Source organism: Miniopterus natalensis, chromosome 15 (genome assembly GCF_054644295.1).
Source record: "Miniopterus natalensis isolate mMinNat1 chromosome 15, mMinNat1.hap1, whole genome shotgun sequence".
In the NCBI taxonomy this organism is placed as follows: Eukaryota; Metazoa; Chordata; class Mammalia; order Chiroptera; family Miniopteridae; genus Miniopterus; species Miniopterus natalensis.
Genome location: NC_142095.1, coordinates 28,711,476 through 28,733,376, shown reverse-complemented (window position 1 = coordinate 28,733,376; position 21,901 = coordinate 28,711,476). Strand labels below are relative to the sequence as shown.

The 21,901-nt window shown below is 35.6% G+C and overlaps 1 protein-coding gene across 1 annotated transcript in view; it reads right to left on the bottom strand.

Annotated features, from left to right (window-relative positions):
* Nucleotides 1-6,236: 6,236 nt before the first annotated feature.
* SLC25A36 (solute carrier family 25 member 36) overlaps nucleotides 6,237-21,901 on the bottom strand; it is a 32,484-nt gene continuing 16,819 nt past the window's right edge. Inside the window, exons 5-7 of the mRNA XM_016209855.2 lie at nucleotides 15,072-15,138; nucleotides 12,126-12,415; nucleotides 6,237-10,106 (exon numbers count right to left, since the gene is read on the bottom strand). Of these exons, the coding sequence (XP_016065341.1) occupies nucleotides 9,913-10,106; nucleotides 12,126-12,415; nucleotides 15,072-15,138 (551 nt within the window). The 3' untranslated portion in view covers nucleotides 6,237-9,912. The remainder of the gene's footprint in view (nucleotides 10,107-12,125; nucleotides 12,416-15,071; nucleotides 15,139-21,901) is intronic.

Here is a 21,901-nt window from a genome sequence, read left to right as displayed (position 1 = left end):
CTGGTAGTAATCTAGTTATACCTGTTTTCCTCTGGGTAGTGTTTCCATCTCTTATTCTTTTTCATTCTTTTACTTTCAATCTTAACACGTCTTATGGCTTAGCCATGCATCACACAGATTGCTTTTCGTTGTTGCTGTTTTTAAATCCAATCTGGCAATCTTTAAATTGGAGCTGTGGGTCCATTTCCACTTAATGTAACTTCTAATATATCTGGGGTGAGAGCTATATTATTTCATGCTGTTTGTCTCTCCTATCTGGCCTTCTTTGTAATGGATTTTTAAAGAGAATAATTTTACGTTTTCCCTTCTGTATGTTAGTGGTACTGCTTCTGTTCTTTCATTGGTTATTTTACATTTTACAATGTAGACTTAACAAATTTAAAAGGAATCAAAATCTTCGTTCTCCCGGATAGTATAAGGTTCACAGAACACTTTAACTCCATTTATCTCCCTTTCTGCTCCCATAAAATTGTAATGCACTATATTTTCGTATGTTTTTTAATCTCATCATTATTACTTTTTATACTATTAATCACCTTTTGCATTTGCCCACCTCTTACTGCTTTTTTGTTTACTTTTTTCCTTGCCTTCCATGTGATATTACATTCCTTCTGCCTAAAGAACCTCTTCTAGGATTTCTTTTTGTCAGCTGATGATAGCAAACTCCCAGGTTTAATTTTTCTGAAAGTTCTTTATTCCATTCTCATTTCCGATTTGCTCTGGGTGTGAGATCCTAGTTTGGCAGCTCACTGGAAAGATGTGTCCTTCTGTTACGAATGTGAAGTTGCCAGGCCAGCTGTCATTGCTCTGAAGGTTCTGGTGGAGGAAAAACTGGACGCTTTTATCCCCAAATTTTCTTTCGGCTTTGAGTAATCTAGTTTCATGATACTCTGTCTAGACATGGGTTCGTCCTTTTTTTTTTTTCTGGGTTACTTGGGATTTTGCATCTGTGGAGCGGCGTTCTTCATCGGTTTTAGACATTCCCCAGCCTTTATAGCTTCCGAAGGTCTCTGTGATCCATCCTCTCTCTACTTTGCTGGGACACCAAACACAGGCCCGGCGTCCTGGGTGTCCTCCCTGCATCTAGCCCTCTGTCTGCTCTTTAGTCTGTTTTCTCTCTTTGCTGAGTTCTGCATTTCTTCTGCTCCATCTTCGGGGTAAACCGCTCCCTCCAGCTTTACCCAACTGTGCTTTCAATTTTGTTTTCCATGTCTAGAAGTTATATTTGGTTTCCAAATCTGCTCGGCCATTTTTAGTGTCCCATTCTTCTAGATATGTTCAAGCGTGCCATGTATATTTTTAAAATGCACTAATTTGCATTTTACAATCTATATTTGATAACTCCAGACCTGTTTCCTTTTTGGGAGAGTGGGCTGGTTTCGCTCCAAGGGCCATCACCCGTGGTGTGGTTTCCTTGTGCGCTTACTGACTGTGTGCTGCTCGGAGTTCTTGACACGATCATCGACGTGGTGTCACTGCAGCCTAGGATAAGGGTTGCCTTTTCCAGACATGAATGGGATTGGCTCCTACCACGCACTGGGGATTCTGTCCTCTGGGACCACATTCATTCATGACCTGAGTGTCCCCTTCCCCACTTTAGCAGTACCGATTTGGGCTTTAATCCTGCTCAAGGGTGGATACTTGATCAAGTTTCTGGGGCCCTTTCTTAATGGAAAGGGTTTACCACACTTCCTCACTTGGGTGACACTGGTCCTCTACTTCGGTCTCTCTCGTTCCAAAAGGCCACCCAGAATTGCAGCCTGATCAGCAGATGCTTCTAGGCCCTACGTGGTTTGCAACGGTTACTTAACTTTCCAGGTTCCTATCACGTCTTGGAGTTTGCCTCGCTCAGTCTTCATATTGTTAACTCTTGGGTGTTAAGATTTTTAGAATATTTTACCTAGCTTTTTTTAAAAAATATTTTTATTTTTTTTATTTCAGAGAGAGGAAGGGAGAGGGAGAGATAGAAACATCAATGATGAGCGTCATTGATCGGCCCTGCTGGGGATCCAGCCCACAACCCGGGCAGTGCCCTGACCCGGAATCCAACCCTGACCTCCTACCTCGAGGTGGAAGCTCAACCGCTGAGCCACATCCGGCCGGGGTGCCCAGCATTTGAATTGCGCTTGTTAGGACTATTGGCCCTAAGACCTAACGTAGCATGCAGGTAGCAGAAATCAAGGTTGTCACTTTGCTTTGATGCTCTTCAGTCCCACTGTGTTTACAGGCATGTTTTAATCCTATTAGGACGCATTGTGTGATTTGTGGTGCTTTGGATTCATGTTTATCAACTCTGGGAATTTTCCAATAACCTTTTAAAATGTTGCCTCTTATCCATGCTCTTTACTTAGTATAATGAAGTATATTAGACATTCTCATTCCATCCCCATGTCTAGTTTTTCTTTCGTACAGTCCTTTTCTTTATTTCTTTCCTGTCTTCGAGGTAAATTATTTAGATATATCTTCAAGTTTAAATTATTTAGATACATCTTCAGTTATGTCTAGCCATTTTTGACTTATTCATCGAGTTCTTGATTTCAGTCCCTATACTTTTCATTTGTACCGTTAAACTTTTAAAGTCTGTTTATTCCTTGTTTCTTGCTGTATGGTCATCTTTGTAATTAGAGCTACTCTGCATTTTATCTCCAACAACGGAACACATTAAGGATATTAAGTGTCGGATGTTGTAAATCTGCTGTTCCATGCGTCTGTAATCACCCATAGTGGCTGGTTTTATGTTTGGTGATCATCAAGTACCTCTATGGGAGTTCTATAGGCCTACTTAAGAGAGTTTACTACGAAGATCTGACTGCTTCTACTGGTATCCAGGGAGCCCAGCCTGCTCCGACTCCCCTGCTCTACAGCCCCAGACTCCTGCTATAATTGCTCCTGGCCACCTAACCCCGGCACCAGTCCTTACACTGACGAATCCAGATTCAGTTCTAATCGTTTAGCATTGGGCTTGGGGTGGGGAAGGGAAGGGGGGAAACACCTCTACTTTTTTCAAGCTACGCCTCACAAAGCATGTTCTGAGATGTAGTTGATATGGTTGAGGCAAGTTGCTCAGAGGTCCTGCTTGCTCATGATACCAAAACCAGATACTCACTTTTAAAGCCTCCATTTCTTGAAACATATCAAGCATATTTTATAAACCACTAATACCAGTATCTCAAGTCTTCATGGGTTTCATTCTGTAGCTTTCACTCGAATTTACTCTTTTCCTCAACTATTTTGCATTTTACATTTTAAAATATGTTTAAAGGAAACAAATCTTGAATGTACACCTAATGAATTTTCACATTATGTACACACCTGTCTAACCACTATGCAGAACATGTGGAACATTTCCATCACTCCAGAAAGTTCCATTTGGCTTCTTGTTAGATGACTCCCCTTCCCCACTTCCAGGTCAACACTAATTTGACTTCAATCATGGACTAACTTTGCCTGGTATAACCCTTATATAAAATGACCACTTTTAGTAATACTGCTGCTATGAACATTTATAGAAGCATCCTTCTTTCTCTTGGGAAACATCCCCTGCCCCTCAGTAATTTACTAATTCTGGGTTATAGAGTGGAATTTTAAACTTTCTTAGAAATGGCAATTTCCAGAGTAGCCACACCATTTGCACTCTCCACAGTAATGCCGAGTCCCAGTTGTTTGTACATCTTTAGCGTTGTCTAGTCATTGTACTGGGTGCACCATAGTGTTAGCTCATTTTTGGTTCTAATTTGTATTTCTAATCATGTTAAGCATCTTTTCATATGCTATATTTCTGTAGACTGCTCAGGTCTTTGCCTTTTTTCATATTTTATTGTATATCCTGTCAGGTATGCAGTATTTTCTTCATCGGAGGTTTTTACTTGTCTTTTTACTTTTTAAAATGTTTAGTGCGCTAATCCTTGCCTACTCCAAGGTTGCAAAGATGCTGTTTTCTTCTAGGTTTGCAATTTTCATTTTTACCTTTAACCTATCGTCCATTTTTTATGAGCTAATGGTTCATTTTTATTCATACTAATGTCCAGTTGCTCTAACACACTTATTGGGGGTGAGGGAAACAAAAAACAAATCCAAAAATCAGCATATAATGTAGGGAGGTACAGATCATATAACCTAGGACACTAAAACCTCAGCAAGTTCATACAGTGGAGATCAATCTTACTGGAGAGCCTTGAAAGCTAGGATTCAGAAGTAGTGATTGATAATGGGCTATTTAATGACAGACTCAAGGAGGTATGAAGTGCTTTGAAAGAGTGGGATCTAGAACACAGAAAAAGGTTTAGCACTAAGTTTTGTTGGGGTGGATATGAAGAGCTCTTTTGAATTAGACTAGATTTAGTATCTTGCGTCTACTGAGTTTCAAGATCTCGGTGGTGTTAAGTCAATTCTCAGGAGAATAAAAAAAGTTATGCCTCCTAATGGGCTGCTACCACACTTTGATCTTTGCTTCAACAAGGAATGCTCCTCTTCATATCTGCCCATCAAATTTCTATTAGTTTCAAAGCCTGGTCAAAATACTATTTTCTTCAGAAAACCTTTCTAGGTTTTTCTGAAAGAATCAATCACTTCCAGAGAACATAGACATCCCTGAGGCTCAAAGGTAGTAGACAGCAGCTCACAACACAGACTAAATCTAATGTCGTCTGACTTCCTATGATGTCACAATGATGCCTTAGTGGCGCGGGGCGGGGGCATTCAGTGGTTCCCCAGTGGCACCGGGATATAGACCAAACTCTACATAGATCAGCTTCCAAGACAGTTCATACTGTTCCAATTTATATCCATAGCTCCATTTCTCATTACTTCCCAATGTTTCATTCTGAGCCTGTCCACAGAGCACTTTTCTTTAAATGAAAAGGCGTGCTTTTTTTCAATCGCCCCAGTATCATCCCATGTTGATGAAAAACCTAGTATAAAGGGCTAAATAAATGTTAATTCAGGACACCCAAGTGATAAAAGCCCAGTTGTGACTAATATGCAAGCATCACTTATCTGTTCACCCAGTCTATAGGCTGTTGGGAAATCACATGAAATCACTGCATAAACATAGCACTATAGCCCGGCCGGGCGTGGCTCAGTGGTTGAGCTATGACCTAGGATCCAGGCGATCGGGGTTCGATTCCCAGTCAGGGCACATGCCCGGGTTGCGGGCTCGATCCCGTCAGGGGTGTGCAGGAGGCAGCCGATCAATGACTCATCATTGATGTTTCTCCCTTTCTCTCTGAAATCAATAAAGATATATCAAAAACAAACAAACAAAAAAACCCCATAGCACTATATACATTTTAATTACTGCATTCTGTATATATTAAGGTAGCTAGGTGGTCTGTGCAATGCAAAAAGGAAATCAGTTCATTACAATTTGCATGCTTGGCTGTGTTTTATCAGTTGTATAGATGTCAATTTGAACCTGAAGAAATCAAACTCACAAATTCCTTCCTCCATCAGCTTCTGATATTCAGTAATGAGCACACTTACACACAATTTAAACTTGAGACACTTAAGTCACACCAATCGCATTATTTTACCAGTATCGTCACTCTCTTCACTAGTTCAGCCTTCAGTGGAAAGAGTACTGTTAGTTAAGGCCAAACAATTTCAGCTTTATGTTAACTTTGAGAAATGGGACATGACAAATTTTTCCTGGTTTCCTCTCCTACAAAACTGGGTGATGTTTGATGGTGACTACGATTCAGGAAAACTTAGACAAAATGTAAAGTGGGAGGTACTAAATAACACACATCTGTGTCACTTGTATTTCAGCCTATCATATGCAGATTCATTTGGTTATTTTAAACAAGCTTCCAGCTTTTTACTTTTAATTTTTAAATCCTTAGCTTTCCTAAAGGCTGGAACTAAAACAAACAAAAAAGCTACATATATATATCCATTACAACCTAGGGAGGTATTAATCAAATAACATAATCTTGCTTCACTTTCTCAGATGTTTTTTGCAAATTGCATGTTTTGATACAGACAAAGTACAGGACTTAAAGATCAATAAACCTGTGGAAAATATGAAAGAACAGAAATTTCTTACTTGACTATGAGAGAGTTCGATTATTTGATCTTTTGATTCCGAGAGATTTCACTAGGAAAAAAATAGCAGATAGGAGCCTAACACACAACTTGAAAATGGCAATGCACTTTTGTTCTACACATAATCCTAAGTGTGACTATATCCTCACCATACCAGAACATTAGGATACATATAGATTCAAAAAACAACACTGTACGTTCATAAGCATATTTTAATTTTTTAAATTTTCACAATTCAAATAAAATTCAGCTAGTTAACATAAATACAGAGGAATTGCACATAATTTACAGCCATGTACAGAATACAATAGCAACCCTCATATAAATGGTCAAAAGATATCAACTCTTGAAGTTGATTATTTAGCTATGACTGAAAGGTCAAGATTTAATCGTTCACATATGCAGGGGTACACATTCAAAATACTTATTAACACAAAAACTGAGTGAAACTAGAATTTTCAGTTTCTAAAAGGAGTAGCATAAAAAGGAGTACATAGCTTAACCAGAAATATAAGGGCATGACAGAGATCTGAGGAGGCAGAGTTAGTACATTAAACGTTTTTATATAATTAAAATTCCTTCCAATTTAAATCATTCAGAACTATCTATATTCTTAGGAATGTTCAAGTCATGATCAATATTAGAGGAAGAAAAAGTTGAACTATTTATCAGCCCCAAAAGGGTCCCTATAGTACTTAACAGTCTGGGCAGAAGAGCATGTAAACAACAAAAGATGGACATGAACAATGCTGGGAGTAAAGGATAGACTGATTTCTAGCATTGAAATCCTTCAAGTTCAAATCAATATTTTTAGTGATTGAACACAAATCTAAAAATACTGACATGTTTATGCCCCAGTTAAGAGTAAACAGTCATTATTTTTAACCCACACTCTGCTGGTCCTAATATACTAATGTTTTTCTACAATGGCCATTAGGTTTTAGGAGACAAAAGGATGGATTAAAAAAATCTAATAGTCTATCTTGGTTTTAGAGTTACAAATCAATTACTTGTAGGCCCCATCCAGAAAGGCTGGTTCCACAGTTACATATATAATAAAAATTAAGACAAGGCTTTGGTGATAGTTTTTTCCTGGATTTAAAAGCACTACAGGGAACCCACAACCACAGGGTTTGGTTCTCAGATTTGGACTTTGAAATTTAGGAAACTGTTTTCTATGAGCCACAGGTACCCAAGTTCTCTCTGCTGCACTATGAGAGTATGCTCTCACTATCTAGTGCTTTAACCTGAATAAGTTGTTTAATTTACTAAGAAGATTCCACAATAAAAGTACATACCCATCTGAAGAGTGCTGACTACCTCTATATTAGAAATAAAATGATACGATAGAAAACAGATGAAAACAAAACACCGTTTTTAAAAAAGTCCAATGTTTTAAGTATGCGTTTCTTTTTAAACATTTGCATCAATTAAAAACAAGATCGCCAAAGAAATATTTCAGAGACAAATTTTATAATTTTTAGTTGTTGTTTTTTATTAACTCTGTCATACATAAAGTAAACTATAACAGACTGTGCTTTGGGGAGGAAAAGACGATTAAAATAAACAACGGTGCTCCTTTCCAGTTGTTGCACAGAGAACAAAGCCTAAGACTAAGATCTTTTCCTTCCAGTCCATATATAAAACTCACTTTTAAAAGCTAAATATAATGCACTAAAGGTCAACGGAAGTTTTACTTGCTAAATACAAACAGGAATAGAATACATGTTCATCCTTGAAGGACACTTGTTATGAATTTGCTACAACTAAATAGTAAGATGTTCCTTAGCTGCTGGTTTCACATCATTCATAACCATTTGTGGGGGACTGAGATCATTAAGATAAGGGAGAGTCTCTGTCCAACATTCAATACAACTAGTATTTACCAATCTTCACAAGGTAAATGGCACTATGTTAGGCAGGACAAGTGGCACCTGAAAAGGCAAACACTATAGATGGAGACTTTCTCTACAGACTTAAGTTAGAAAACCCTATTTTTTGTGGAGGTTTTTTGGCATGTTCCTCATAATAAATGTCAAAGCTGAAATTCACCATAAAAGTTATGAATAATCCCAAAGGTAATGAAACTGAATTTGCCTTTGGTCTCCAAATAGACTGGAATGTTTTAGATTCCAATCAAAGCACCTCAAAAACATCCAGTTACTGTTGATTACAAGGAAGTTAAGAAGGTGAAGGAATTTAAGAGGGCACTGTCTCATTGGTGACAGCAGAGAAAGCTTGCAGTGACATGCTACAATTTTCTACATTAGGTCACTATAGGGTATACAGAATACTTAAACATTTACATTAAAGATCTCCAAAACACTACCTAAAGCCCGGAAAAATGTTAAGAACACTGTTTCTGCCTGATACATGGCCAATGTTTAAAAAGAATAATCTTAACATGGAATTCTCTCCTCTTACTACTGCCCCCCAAAGGCCACAAAGTGCATTCAGAGTCATTCTTAAGATAAAGCCATTGCACAAATGCAGTTCATGAGTGTTGAAGTGAGTACCACACTGGAGTTTAACTGCAGTTTTCTTACACCAGAACAGCAACAACCGTAACCGAACGTCTCTTAATAGAATTACAGCCAATATCTGTCTAAGGGCCAGACATATAATACATTTAAAGTATTAAAAGGTGCAGCTGAACTCAACAGCAAATTTTAAAGCTATATCCTGTTAGCACATTTCATCTGAATTAACCTGAATCTTTCTATGATTTGCCATTCAAGAAATTAAGATAGAATAAATTTCTTTGCAAAAGCAGTTTGTTCCTTTACAAAACTATGTCAATTAAGATCATATACCTGCTCAATCAGACAGCACGCCCCAGGTATTTCTGTAGCCTTAAAAAAAAACACCAAACAAAGTTGTAGGGGCAAAGCTGAAAATTACCATTTTCTCTATGAAATAAACACAGTCTATACAGATCTTCTGGAAATAATTCAAAGGTCCAAATTCTTAATGTGAAAGCAAATTGAGAAAGACCCAGAAGTGGTAAATTTTTTCCACTTTAAAGAAATGATGCTTAGGCATGATGTGTGGTAATTCAAGTTCAAAACCAATAAATCACTGAAAAGACAATTGCAGTCATTCATGTGTCACAAAGTTAGAAAAGACAAGGATATGCTCAAGTTACTGAAATGGCCTAAAATCAATTTTACTGGTTTATTTTGTCCCAAACTATTACCATCTGAGTTTGATACATAAATGAACAATTTAAGTGTCCACATTATGCTAAACATCAAGCACCTGCAGCAGTGGGAAACAGAACATTTTAATTATAAAAATATCAAGATATTTAGGACACTGTTAGTTGTCAAAAAGTGACAAGTGATGCTATATAATTAACTTTAAAGTACTGAGCCAGATCCTCTCAAGGACTAATGTGAAAATGATAGTGAGGATCTCACTATTCCTGTTATAAGAATTACACAGAAACCCAAAGTGAGAAATTTATGACCGTCATTATTATCTCTGGATAGTTTATGGGATAGTATATAACTAGGGTTGGCTTTGTTTAGAAGACTGGAGAAGTATTCAAGGAATAAACACTATGCTCTGTCTGGCATAAATAAATAAAATGCAACTGTGTCTCATGGACATGGGTAGAGAAAATGGCAATTTTGAGGAAGGAGTGCTTCTAAAGGCTTTTTCTTGAAGGCAGCCAGGTTTTATTCACGTTACTGAAAAGATCAAGTAATGTGGTTATGATTACTTGAATTCTGACAACCAGACTTCCACTCAGGCATAGTTACACGTTCCCAAACCATTTTCCTTCTGTCCACCATGCTGGTTCCGATACTCCATGGTCCACTGTAATCTTTTGGTCTTCCCTCTTTATAGTGTGGCGGCCTGGTGTTGCTATCCATTGAGTAGGTAGACCACCAATTCATAGGTGGCCATCATAATGGCTGTGTTGGGAATCTGTCTCACCAGATGAGTTGTTAGACCACGGTAAAGAGATCCATAACCTTCTTCTTGAACAACCAAAGACAGTGTCTGAAAAAAAGATCTGTATTTTGTTCCCTCTTCACGTAGTCTTGTTCTTACAACTTCTGTTTAGGAAAAAAATAAAGTCATTTTATTTAAACATTAGTGATTATCTTCATACTCTCCTAATATTGAACACATCCCATTTACCTGTAAGCATAAGCTTAGGATAAATAAGTAGTAATTTTTAATATGTAACTTATTGAAACCAGTCACATTATATCACTATCAAACTTCTAAGCTGGCTAAAATCATGTATACTTATAAAATTTCACAGGTTCCCGAATGGTAAAAAACAGAATGAAATAAAGATCAGTTGTATTCTAGATACAGATAAAAGGGAGAATAAATGTGATAGGAAAAAGGTGAAGCAGCAGGAAAGGGAGTGGTGGTGGTATCAAAGATAAAAGGGGCAGAAAAGTGGACCGCACAAGAAAATAGAATTACTAATCTGTTCACAGTGGTCTGCGTATGCCAGCATAAACTGCATGTGGATAAGACTGAAAATGTTTAAAATACAAGCTGCCAGCCAAAAGGCCCCATCTGGGAAGCAACTAAGCAAAAACCATAAAATTCTAGAACCGAAAGGGGTCTTTTTTTAAAAATGACTTTTTTTCTTTTTTTGGTAAATCCTCACCTGAGGACATATTTCCACTGATTTTCAGAGAGAGAAGAAGGAAGAAGGAGAGGAAGAGGGGGAGAGGGAGGGAGGAGGACAGAGGGGGAGAGGAGAGGATGGGGAGAGGGGGAGAGGAGGGGATGGGGAGAGGGGGAGAGGAAGGGATGAGGGGAGGGGGAAAGAGAGAGGGAGGGGTAGGGGGAGAGGGGGAGGGAGGGAAAGAGAGAGAGAGATAGAGAGAGAGAGACATCGATGTGAGAGTAACATCACTTGGCTGCCTCCCACATAAGCCCCAACCGAGGATCAAATTCGAAACTGGGTATGTGCCCTGACTGGGAATCAAACCCATGAGCCCTCGGGGCACAGGACTATGCTCCAACCCACCAAACCACACTGGCCAGGGCAAGCTGAAAGGGATCTTAAAGATTACAATTAGTCCAAATTTTCTTCATTTTAAAAGGTGAGGAAATTGAGGCTACTGAGAGGTTTTCAACAGTTGAGGATAGGGACTGGAAACAAATGCAGAGCTTTCTACAGAAGAGTCTGTTCCTTCCACATTCATTATTTGTCAAACTTTTTCAACATACTACTCTTGATGGGCCTGAGGGAAATGGCCTAAAGCCATTTCCACTATGTGAATGTTAACATTCGAAATCTCGGTGTCCTACCTTAAAAATTCACGCTACTTATAAGTTCCACTCCAAAATATTGTTTATAAACTGTACCTCTTCTCGTAATGACATCATGTCACTTGAAGGAACAGGAAAGTTAAAACTCCCAAACTCTCTCACCTTAGCGGGTCACCATGCTAGTCCTCCCATAGAAGGCCCGAGCCCAAACAATGCTGTGGACACTGTCCTTTTATGACTTCTCTTAAAGGAAGTCAGGGCTTCCCTCAGGAAACGGGTCAATTCACAGTCCAGCTTGGTTAGAGCTGGTTTTATTCACAAATTACATTTTAAAGCAAACACTTATTTCCTAGACCTGTTCATTTTTCCTGCTACCATTTTAACCACAGAGCCTTAGCTTTACAGGGTGAATGTAAATGTTGATCAGTGTAACGAAAGTGAAGCACTTAGCCCTGGACAGGTAGCTCAGTTGGTAAGAGCGTCGTCCCCATATGCGAGTTGCAGGTTAGATTTCCCATCAGGGCACATACAGGAACCAACCAATGAATGCATAAAAAGAAACTTGCCCAGTCATCTGGCTGGAATCTGACTCTGGGTTAAAATCTGTCCAGAGCTCATGCTAAATCACCGCCATGCTACTATAGCATATACTGATCTATTAAAATTGCTTTAATTACTCAGATTTAATCCCATTATGATGAACTCCTAAGAACTGTATTTAGTTATATGGAAATTCAGTAAAACTCTAAATGCTCTAATAAGTGGGCTATTGGCTGGAGTGGGAGAGTATTTCTGAGTTAACAAAATATTACCTATAGAAACTCAACTTCTCTTACCATGTGGATATGCTATACTTGTGGCACAAGTTTTTGAGGTGGCAGCAGCCAGCATCATTCCCACAAAATCTGATGCTTCTTTGACAGATTCTTCATCATTTTCCATCGTAGAAGCAATCTTATATTCCAGTAGTTTTTGTTTAATACTTTCATAAATAACAAAATGGATAACAGTCTCTGATATGCCAGCATATGAAGCAGACATGCCCCTATAAAATCCTCTAAGTCCATCTGTCTGATACACTTTACGAACACATTCAAAAGCACCCATTCGCTTTTCCCCACGGTTTCTGAAAAGCAAAATTAAAAAAAAAATATTTTTAATGTAAATAAAGTAGTACATGCTTTTAAGTAAAGCAAACAAAACATAGTAGAAATATGCCATTCTAACATAAAGAATGATTCCCTTTAACTCATGAAGAAGTGAAATCAGAATTTTAAAACATTCATTTTAGATTTTATATTCTTTTATCCCCAATGTGTCATATCAGATGGATAATGTGAGTAGTTTATTTTACTGAATGTGAAATACACTGTACTGAATCTTCAGTTTCATGTCCTCACTGAAGTTTCTATTGTAGGGATAAGCAACAAAATCCTTCGTCCAAACATACTGTGACTGCAGCTCAAGATTAAAACAAAACAAAAAACACATCATATTAAATTCAGTTCTAAGTTAAGAAGATTTCTTTTGCATTTAATAACATAAAAAATGATTGAGACACCAATGACGAGAGTACATCACAAAAGCAGGGGAGCACGATTAATCTAATTTCTGTGCACTCGAGGGATTCTTCCAGCATACCCAGTTCTTCCTAAAAAGTGACTGGGTGAATTTAAGACAAATTTACTCCAATTCTTTGAAGGCCATGGCCCTATCTTTCATTTCAGTGTCCTAGTGAGTAGTGAACAAGGACCTCTACAGTTACCAAGCATTTATTGAACATTGGGCCCAAGAAAATGTTCTTCTTAGCGCTGCTACTTAAGGGTACAGCATAATCTATTCTTACAAGCATATAATTTTGAGTTTATAAAAATAACCTTACATGATGATTCCCCCAACAGAACCCCATGTACAAGAAATGGATTTAAATGCTACCTCCAGGGAAAGAAATAGAAGATTTACCTGTTTATAAATTATACACAGTCTGTTTCTGACATAAAATAAAACCACAACTAAGACACCTACCTGATAACCTACAAATTCCTCCAATTTTATGAACTAAGGCCATCCTCAACTAATGACACTGAATAAATACTTTCTTAGTTGAATAACCCATGTAACCAACTGGAATGAGTTTCTGCCATCAGATCCTTTCTTACAAAGTTAAAAGAGCTACAAGTCCCAAAGGGTAATATGCAAACACATCAGTCCTGTTCTTGAATGCAGTGTTATAAATTAGCATCTTTAAATCAATGTTTCATGATTACCCCAAACTTGTCCCATTCCTCACTCCAAAGCCCAAGAAGTTGTGCTGACTTGTGTTACAATTATAAGTGAAAGAATAACATTAAATAATTTTAATCCATGCTTTTCCTGGATCCCTATAAAGCCACTCTATAACATAGTGAAGAATACCACTAGTAGTTTATATAGTATAAAATAGGCTGGCACCTCACACTTTTCCTAGCCTTTAGTTTGTCTTATCCACTATTAACTAACACCTTTCAGATCTTTGGCTTTAAGAAATAAATGTTGAGTTTTGCTACAACACTTTAGATGTCATTAAAAATTATTCCAGCCCAGCTAGGCATGGCTCACGACCTAGGATCCAGGAGATCGTGGTTCGATTCCCAGTCAGGGCACATGTCTGGGTTGTGGCCTCGATCTCCATTAGGGGGTATGCAGGAGGCAGCCCATCAATGACTCTCTCATCATGTTTCTCTCTCTATCTCCCTCTCCCTTCCTCTCTGAGATCAATAAAGATATATTAAAAAAAAAATGTATTCCAGATGAAAGAATGAGACATTCTTTTCAAGTCTCCAAACATTATGCAGTTCAGCATGACAGAATGTGGAAAACAGACCTTTAATCAGGTGTAATTGTTAATAATTTCTTAGATCAGTTTTATTTATAGTCTACAAGATATAACACTACTCCCCAAACCCTAAAATAGAAAAAAACAATAGAAATTTGTGATGCATAGTCTACTCTAGATTGAGAGGCTAAATTGGTTTCAAAACTATTAACACTATTATAATACACCAGATGGGATCATCTCTCCACTCAACAGCATTAGCTTTCCCCCATCCTCTGTTCTAAAGGCCAACAAGAGCTGAGATGGCAAGACTCTAAGCTGCATTGCTTCCGGTCTTTTCTCAGGTCCCAGAACATGCCAAAGGCCCTAACTTGCATGGTTTGCACTGATTGTTGCCTCTGCTTACAATGGGCTCAAAACACCATTCCTTGACTATTCCATCAAAGTTGGTCACCACTATTTCCTGGTATATCTCCAGAACCTATCACTGCCTGCTCAAAATAGATTTATTTAACGAATGAATCTTGCTACCATGAAGTTGTCAGTGATAACAGATGAAGCCTATGAATAAAGGAGAGGAAGACCATGCCAGGACTTTCTGTATGCAAGGTTATGAATTTGAACAATGATCCTCAAACACTTAGTCTAGACTGGTTGATTAGGTGGGTTATTTAGCTGTCGAGAGGCTGATTATAACCACCAATGTAGTGAAAACATCACTATTCGGGCTGGGTGAATGTATCCTTCTTCCTTATCCTTTTATTTAAAAACACAACACACAATACACTATCCTCCCCGAAAGTCTCATACTGTCAACTATACACTTGCTTCTGGCGGTAGACCCAAGATTCTAAAACAAAACAAAATCATTCAGCAGCAAAGGGGAGACATGGAAATCTCACTACTATAAATTCATAGAAAAAATTGAAATCAAGTTTAATAATTTTGTTTTAATGAAATAACATACCTTGCATCAAGTTGTAACCGAGTCTTTACAAGCCAAATGGGGTTGGTTGCTGTGATTGCGGTAAAACCTAAACAAACATGTTTAAAATGAACTCTGGTAAAAATAAATATGCTATTAATTTTAAGGTTTTAAAAATTATATAAATCTTATTAAAGAAAATGTAAATAAATGTTTAAAATATTAACTGATATATTTTACACTTTTATTTTACAAATCCATACAAACATGAACATTTGTACTTTTCCAATCTACGTTTTCAAATTCTGACCATAATAACTAAAAGATAATCTTTTAAGAGCAAAATCTGACTACATATAAATTCTTCTCCCAAAATATTCAGGATATCCTCTGGGATGTCCTCTACTCTCTAACTAAATTCAGAAGCCCATTTCTATAGATAAACATACAAAAACCTTGTGTATTCTATAGGGCTTTTTACCACGCAAACACTACAATCACTATGTCCAAAATGGATTCTATATCTTAGCATTTACTAATATTTGATTTTAAGCGGATTGCATATCAGAAAGGATTTTTGGCCTTATGAATACTTTATATAGATATACTTAATACTGTTAAAATAATGGTATCAAAGAGGTAAGGTTTCTGTTAGGATTAATAGGACAAATATATTTCTCATACACTTAAACACATACAAAAACTCAAAAGTTCAAAAAGTTACAAATGGAAACTTCCCTCTCATATTTTATAGACACTGAAGAGAGAAACTCAGGGTAGAGGTAGCTCTAGTTTACTTTAAAACTGAAGTAATACTTTTTATCAAATACTTAATAGGTCAAGCACATTATTTTTAGAAAGGTGGACTATAGCCAGCACATTTAATATGAGTAAAGTACTTTCAGAAACAAAAACGCTGTGGTGTATATTAGGGATAAAGTAAAATAATTTTACTAAATCATACACAAAGTGGAATTCAGTCACACAGGTTCTTTTTCTTTTTATAATGTCAGATAATTAGCTAACTCAAATTTTACTCCCTTAATCTACTGCTTTAACACTGTAGAAACAGTCAGATGTTTCACAAAGGTATGCTCAAACTATATCTATCAAGCAACTAAATGAAATAAACATTTGATGTGAGAACTCTTTAAATAATCTTGTAATGGTTATATAGTCTCCTTTTCTCATAAGTGCTTTTAATACTACATACATATGTATAAAACTAAAATGGGACCAATAATTTTATAAGCATCAGTCAGTACTAAATGATAAAAATTTAAACTGTTAGACATGTTGCCAGGACTAAGGTTGTTTCCATGCTCATATTCTGGTAACAGGAAAGAGAAGAAAAATATGAAACTGTCAGATGAGTTTAAATATTTTGTTTGGAAAATATTTCTCTTGCATGGCCTAGTTTGAGAATAAAATTATATAGTATATATTTTTTCTTCTCTTAAACCTCACTTTTTCTAAGTAAAAGTCAAACTAAAAGTATTCAAATTTTATTTTAAAGCTAATATGAACCAGACATCAGTATTCTGGTCATATCCTTAATTTAATAATTCTTTATTTTTAAACTTAAATATTTGTATTAGCTAAATGAATGTACAGCAATATTAGGGGTTTATTAGTGAAAAGCAGCTAAGCAGTCAAACCAACAAAATAGTCCACATTACTCAAATAGTTTTTATTAATTATTCTGTGAAAATTTAAAAAGGCTAAAACAGGGAATTCTTATATTAAACTAAATAAAACAAAACAAACAAAACCCCCAAAAAACAGCCTATCTAGGTAAAAATCTCATTCAATTTATTATACTTTATTTGAAAAGAAGATAAGCACCAAAGTATTTTAAAAAGTAATTATGTTCTTCTTCTAAAACTTAGTATCCAAAGCTTAATACTCTTCCAAGTCACAAAATTCCTCAGAGGCTGAAAAACCTCCAGAAATGTAAACTTTAAAATATTTATATTATAAAAAAATGAAATTTCAAAATACCCATAAATTATTTTAATTATTCTCTGTACATAGTAAACAATGACAGGAAGCAAACAACAGGTATTTCTCACTTAACTAAAAATTCATTTCCAGATGCAAATTAATCTATGGGATAGAACACATTAAAATTTAGGTGAGAGAATGTTGTCATCTAATCCCTATATAATTGCTATTATCAGTAATCTCTGTTTACTATCGTTGTTTCAGCTCAGCTCTCCCAATAAACTAGCTCTGAATAAAGACACTAGCCTAACTGCCAGCAAACCATTAGGTTACAGAATTTAGACATATCCAGTGGTTTTTAGCTACTGGTCTTATCTTATCAAAGACACTCCAATAAATTAAGTAGACATTATTAGGGTAATTAAAACTAGAAAAATATAACCTATTAGTTCAAAAAATGAAATAAGTGGGAAGAAACAAAAATGCATCACTAATTTAGAATTATATATGGTAAGGCAATTTGAACTCGACAAACATCCAAAACTGAACATCTTTTCCTATTTTTTTCCTAAGAAAAACATACACAATGATACTGGGAATGGTGCCCCTGAAATTTAGAAATTTCTAATTACTTTTTATTTTGGCATTTAAATTTTGTGACATTTTGCTAATATGCTAATTCACAGTAATATTCTGAGTACCCTGTTAAATATTTAAACTGACTAAGAGGTATACAAAGGATCTATTTGTGGGTTAAAAATTAATGTTGCTCCATAGTCAATTAAAGCCATGTGGCAGTATACTGGCCATACTGTTAGTAGTGTGGTTAGTATTTTATTAGAAAGTTTAAAAAAACTCATAAAATACAATTTTTAAAGTTTTGCTTCATCTAAGACTCCATATGATAAAATAAGCCAGCAATTTTCAACCTTTTTCATCTCATGGCACACATAAATTAATTACTAAAAATCTGCAGCACACCAAAAAAAAAATTTTTTGCCAATCTGACAAAAAGAAAAGGTATAATTTTGATTCCCTCACACCAGACGTCCTATTGTTTTGTTGGCTGTTGTCATTTTTGTATTTGCCTTTCTATGGGAACAGAAGTCTGTGCCCGACTGAATAGTCAGGTATCATGCTTTAAAAATTCTTGTGGCACATTGGTTGAAAATCGCTGACATAAACCAATTAAAAACCAGATTAACAGAAATCCCACTTATATAAACTCGCTGAAAATGTCTATTTCATTAAGTGAGTGATACCTGTAGTATTGCACTTTTAGTATTTTTTTCATTTCAATTAAATTCTTTAGTAAGAACAAAGCCCACCTAATTAAGGGAAATATATTAACACTACTAAAAAAAAAATTAAAACAAAACAGCTAAGATCCTATATATTCTTATCCTGCATTTATTTGGAAAGTAATGGTAAGTATTAAGATCAATGTTTTTGTAAGAGAGTAGAAAAAAGCCAAGTATCAACAGACAAGAGAATAGAAAGCACTGTATTAGACTTTTAAAATATGTTATGCTGTGCAAACAAAACAATTTTTTCTAGAAGTTGTAGGATGCCATGATACCAGTTACAACTATGTGTATCTTAAATAGTGTCATTAAATTTATTTGGTGGTCAAAACTATTATGGCCAACCTGAGGACCCCAGGCTTTTATTACATGATGACTGAAAAGTTACCCATTTATCCTTCTAGAAGGAATATTATAAAGGGATCAGAATTAAAGTTTTTAATTCAGATAACGCACACACAAATTCCGGAAATACAAGCTCATTTCCCACCTTTACTAATTCCACAGCTATTATTAATGCCCAGGGGGGTGTTTCTTAAAACTAGAGGCTGCAAGAGATGCTCAGATCAGTACTCACGAGGTTTAAGTTAGTCCATATTTCTACAGGAAGTGACCTGCGGATGGGGAGCATGAGATGACACGATCTCACTCTTTTCTCGGGAGAAATGTACAGTAAATGCCTAAAATAGACACAGGCTTTTCTGTATCATAACAACAAGCAGTGACCTCATCAGAAACATGTGTACAAAATGAATCCCATTGGAAGGATTTGAGAAATATTTACGGTGAGATCTAACTTTTTGAAAATTTTAAGTTAAAAAAAGAAAGAAGTATCAAAATGGGCCATAAATTTTAAAAAATGAACCGAGTACTGAAAATTTTGCCATCTGCAGCAGTTTCAGAGTCCAAATACTTACCTAAAAGACCAATTTTGCCTTAAAGAAAAAAATGCTAACCTTGTCAAAGGGGAATCTAAGAAAATATTTGGAAGGGATCATCATATCCCATTTTCCTACCATTATCATCTACCATGATCCAAGATGAAATCACAACAATTAGCCTACCTCGTAAATCTTAAAATAAAAAACCTGAATATCCAAGTAACTTCACTTTGTAATGATTTATAATTTTTTAAATGAAATATAGTACAGTATATGTTGCTACAGTAGTACCTTTCACCTTTTGCACTATGGCCAGTAATATTGCACATCCATTTTTATGGAATATTTTGGGTTATTTTGTATTTAATTTCTTGTGTTCTACAAAACAAAAAACAGGAAGAATGTTTACACACAAACACATAAAACATCTGTCCAACCATCAATCTGGCTGAATGAACTGCCGTGGACAAATAAAATATTTAAAAAAATATTTTATATATGTAAGACAAAATTTCTATTTAAATTTTTACTCAAAAAACTTAACCTTTAATAATAAACTTTGAGTTGAACAGCAAAATATATCTTGAAAAATAAAAGTAAATGTTACAAGCAAATAAAGCCTACTAAGTATCTAGAAAACATTAAACAATTATGTGTATTTTAAAAACTGAGCAGTTAACTGTTTGAATATATACTCCAATAAACATTAGAAGTCATTTCCTTTAAATCTGTAATGCTGTATATAAAAGTACATATGTTCCAGATCACAACTTTTAAAAATTGGGAATTACTAAAAAGAAAGAAAAACTTACTCTATTTTTTTGTATACACAGTTGTGTGTAGGTGTGTACAGAGGGATATGCAAGTTCATTTAAATAAAAACACACAAATACCCTCAGATAGCTAAGTTTCATTTAGTCTGACAAAGCTCATATGTAGGGGGGGAAAGGTAGGTAAAGCATGAAATGTCAACATTACTTAATTTGATTAAATAGCCTCACAATTAAAAACATTTTTTCAGTGCATGAAAATTGAGAGCTCAAATTTGAAGGTTTATAAATTCTTTTGTATTCCCTTGAAATACTACAACAAATGAAAATAAGATTCACTTCAAAATGTCCTTTTAATAAAAAGGATTTAGTATTTAACACTCCAGTTCATATGGATAAAATACAAAAGGCAAATGAATTGAGAGGTTACTTGAAATAAAAATTATGTACAAGGTATATTACTAAATCCTTAATGTGTGTTGCTTGATATGGCGCAATATAGCAGGCAATATCATTAATGGACTATTTTTACTGTGTTTTTTAATACTAAAATGACAAGGTTAGCATTTTTTTTGAATAGCCAGTTAAAAAACAATTTTCACATGACTGCCTCTAAGCACTTTGCACCCCCAATTCATATTTATAAGGCCTCTAAAAATGATCCTGAAGAAAAACCAGAGCAATCTGGTCTAGATTATTTCAAGAATGAAGGGGGCAAAAGGCTACCTTAATGAGTCTGCATGGGACCATTCCGTCTCACCAACCGTGTAGTTATGTATAAAAACTGCAAAGCTAAATGTTAATGCTCGTAAACAGTGCAAGAAAGCTCTGAAAGCACAATTCTTAGAAAAAAATGTAACTGCAAACAAATTAAAGTATTTTCAAATTACAGTAAGTGTATGTATAGTACAATAATCTCTGAACAAATATAAGATTATCAATTAACCAAAATTCAAGGATTCAATTTGGGAAATGGTATCAATGTTTAGAACAAAAACAGACAAAGTTAACACTTGCATATATTTGGGAAAAAAGTACAGAATAACAATTCCACTGTAATTCTTTGCAATGTGATACAAATAAATTCTGATAAGATATTCTAATGGAAAAAAAGTTCCAGTGGGACTTATGATATTCTGACACTCTAAATTTGCAATATTGAATACATAACAACTTTCCTCACTTAAAATGATTGCTCATCTACTTTCTTGGTTTTAATTCTTTCAAAAAAAAGAAAGCTTAACATTTCTTTATAATTTTCTGGGATTAAAAAACAAAAATGTTTAGCCCAGACAGCGTGGCTCAGCGGCTGAGCATCCATCTATGATCCAGGAGACTGTGGTTCGATTCCTGGTCAGGGCACATGCCCTGGTTTGTGGGCTCGATCCCCAGTAGAGGGTGTGCAGGAGGCAGCCGATCAATGACTCATCACTGATGTTTCTCTCTCTCTCCCTGTCCCATCCTCTTTCTGAAATCAGCAGATATTTTTTAAAAAACAAAACAAATAAAAAACCCCAAAATGTTTAAACACTGGTAATCCAGAAATATATTCTTAAAGATCTTATAGCTTGAAATTAGCTACTAACTTTTACCTTATACCCACTGAATGTGCAGAGGGAAAATCATATCTATTTGTATTCAACATCTGTAAAAAGTACATAAAAAAATAATTCTAGTTGTAACCAGATGACCTCTACGGTACTGAAGAGCTAATTCTCAAGATCCAAATCTATATAGAGCAACTTACTCATTCTAAGGCTAAGGTAATGGAGGTTCACATAAATTACTTAACTTGCCCAAGATCTCTCCACATTAGTAAATAAGAGTATTTCACCACACTGATCTTTAAGGCTTTACCTTCCAGCTTTAAAACTTCAATAAATTAGTTAACAATTACTAACTATAAAGAGCCCTGAAAATATTTTGTAAGGTATATGCCAGATTTATTATACGACAATTGACCTTCAGAAATT